At 40.9% G+C, this 3378-nt stretch overlaps 1 protein-coding gene across 1 annotated transcript in view; it reads left to right on the forward strand.

Moving 5' to 3' along the window:
- Positions 1-2761, forward strand: part of LOC112689537 (Krueppel-like factor 7) — a 194427-nt gene extending 191666 nt beyond the window's left edge. Inside the window, exon 3 of the mRNA XM_025563293.1 lies at positions 2479-2761. Coding sequence (XP_025419078.1) covers positions 2479-2657 — 179 coding nt within the window. The 3' untranslated portion in view covers positions 2658-2761. The remainder of the gene's footprint in view (positions 1-2478) is intronic.
- Positions 2762-3378: the final 617 nt, after the last annotated feature.

Consider the following 3378-nt stretch of genomic DNA (forward strand, 5'->3'; position numbering starts at 1 on the left):
TTATTATTATTATTATTATTATTATTATTATTATTATTATTATTATTATTATTATTATTGTTATTATTATTGTGTATACTAGTGAGCGTTTTCTCGGCTGCGGGATGATGGCGAGGGAGACGCTCATCTCGGAGGGTTGGAGTGGAATTATCGGATTCGGGCCGTACTTAACGTACCGTTCGTATTTGTCCAAGTCTTAAAACGCGGGAGCTGCGTACGCCTACCTTAATAATAATAGAACAGGCATGCAATGCCGATATACACGACGACGGTGACGACGTTGCAGTGGAATGCCCGAAAGATTGAACTCGATGTACGCGCGTTGCGTGCGTTGGAGACAAATTTCGATAACTAGTTTCGTTTAACAGCACCTGTACCGTGTACCTCAATGCAATAGCAAACCCATTGTACGTACAATGTATACCTAGATTATGATGGGGAAATCTTGTCGAGTCGCGTTCTACGTAACACCGATAACGAAAACGTACGCTAAGCCGTAATACGACGTATTAAACAAGATCATTATGCAACGATACAACAAATCGTGTATCATAATACGAAATCACTGACAAACGCAAGTATATCGATAAGTCTTGTTGTTTTAGAAAAAAAAAGATAAGAAAAGAAACTTTTATCGTCCTCGCTCTCATGTTCACGAACATTTTTTGAAATGAAAATGAAAATAGTTCTGAGTAATCATGGCCGAACGGTTGCACTCGAAATTGGAATTAAAAATCGTTATTATTTTTAGACTATAATTTACAATTTCGTCGTGTTTATGAACACGGGAAAAAATCGATACCGAAGTAAAGTACAACGTAATGATGTAATTACTATCTTATACGGTAGTTTTTAGGAAAATTTGAAAATCCGGCGATTAGATGTTACGCGATCATCAAATACGTCTATGCTATCAAAGCGTCGATAACGTCGTGGTGTATTATAATCTTAGCGTTTTTTTTTTTTATTTTTACGCGCGACCAAGAAACGTCAGTCGAGAGGGTTGTGCACGTATAGTACGCGGCAACACGCGATACAGGTACATGTTAATGTCAGCGTAACTGTATAGGTTTTCGCAGTGGAACGCAATAACGTTTTCGCGGAGGAGAAAAACGTCTACGGAAAATTAATACGGAACCGATGAATTATGACCGCGCGCGCGGTCGGCGGGTGTTATCGATTGCGTTCGCCGACGACCTAAATGTTTCTGCCGAGTGGAATTTAATAACAATATCAATAATAATAGTAATAGTATTAACAATAATAGTAATAATAATTATAATAATAATAATAATAAAACAACAATGACGAAAACGACGTCGATTATAATAACGACGGTAATGATAAATATTGAATCACCGCGTCTCGTCACCGGGATATTACTGGCGCACGCGTTCCCGGCTTCGGCTTTCGCATATTGTATACAAACGTATTTCGGCGCGCACACGTGTTTCAGGGCCGATTCGGATGCACAGCCGCGTTCGCTTTCTCCTGCGCGTCTTTTCCGCGGCATGCCCAGGAACACCGTACCACCACCACCATCACCAGCACCCCCTACAACGCGTAAACGCGGCGCACACGTGCACATCGACTACCCTTGTTCACGTATACGTATGACTCACACGCGCACGCGTCCCGTCCGTCTCCTTACCGCTCGCGTGCACGTACGCGCGTTGCGCCCGTCGAAGTCCCGAAAGTTTTTTTTTTTTTTTTTTTAATGCTCCTTCCTCTACCCCGCGAACCGCGATCGCAGGACTCGATCGCGGCGCGTGAACGTTATTCGAAATCCGCCGGTCGAAATCGAAAAATAAAATAACGTCTCCTTCCCCCCCTCCCCGGTGAATACCGTTAGCGTGTCGTTAACTTATATCGCGCAACAGTAGTAACGAATCGCAATCGAAATGCGCGCGACCAAAAACGACACGTGCGCACGTTTGCCGGAACAACGGCGATGGCGGCGCGTACGACTGTGATTCAGCACACGACGCGGACGATTGGTCGGTGAACGACGGATTTTCAAAGCCGATCGATTAATCGGATTCTTACTGAGTGAGAACGCGCTTCAGTCGTTCTCGTATCGTCCTTTCGCGTCGCCCATTACCGCTAGTGGTGATGTAACGTGATGCCGACCACGGTAATAGGAGTAGTGAAAACGGTTTTCGGTGCCCTGTACATTTGTCCGGTAAACGTTACGGGCAAAAGTGAATTCCAAAAGCGTAACAGTCGACCGTTAAACGCTTGTTTAGGTAGCCCTTCATGACCGGTATCAGTGCTAATGCTGACCCAAAAAAAAAAAAAAAAAAAACCACCTCATCCGTTTAGCGAATCGCGTTTCACATCTCGGCGCGCAACACATTTTTTTGTCCCGCGTGTACGCGTATCATTATGTCGCCTGTGAATAAAGTATACCTACCAACCGTAGTTCGCGTAATGTTACTTCGTGTGTATATTTATTTGTATCCTTTTTGTCCGTTGCAGGCGAAAAACCGTACAAATGCGAATGGATCGGCTGCGGCTGGAGCTTTGCCCGGTCGGACGAGCTGACCCGCCATTACCGCAAGCACACTGGCGCCAAACCGTTCAAGTGTCGCCACTGCGACCGATGTTTCTCCAGGTCCGACCATTTGGCGCTTCACAAGAAACGGCACTTCACTTAAACACGCGCACACGATTTCAGGCATTCACGCACACACAAACACACACACACACACACACACACACACACACACACACACACACACACACACACACACACACACACACACACACACACACACACACACACACACACACACAAACACACACACAAACACACACACACACACAAACACAAACACAAACACTACAGTCTTACCACCGTAACCATTAGCGCCCGCAGACAATATAGTATCCTTGAACCTGATAAAATTAAATATCACTATCATAAAAAATACACGCACGCACAATACAGACAAGTAAACCGTAGCTTTCCGTTTAACGGTGGTATTTTATTCATTATTATTAAAATTATTAATAATAATTATTATTATTATTATTAAATATATATATATATATATATATATATTTTATGTTTATACATATTTTGTTACCAGTTATACGCGTGTATATATATGTTTATATATTTTAGCGCGTAAAAATATGTATATGTATAATATACATGTTTACAATACCAAAGTATAAATGCATTAAAATAATTTTTAAATATAATTGATGAAAAAAAAAAAAAAAAAAAAATTAAAAAAAAGTTATGATTAAACGATATTTTAAAAACTAAAATATTGAATTATAAAACATTTTATTAAATAATATTATAATCATCGGGTGTACATAATTCTATTATTAATACGTTTTCAGTTTTTTGACAAAAATAATTATAAT

Source organism: Sipha flava, unplaced genomic scaffold, assembly GCF_003268045.1.
Source record: "Sipha flava isolate LNK unplaced genomic scaffold, YSA_version1 44_pilon_pilon, whole genome shotgun sequence".
Classification (NCBI taxonomy): Eukaryota; Metazoa; Arthropoda; class Insecta; order Hemiptera; family Aphididae; genus Sipha; species Sipha flava.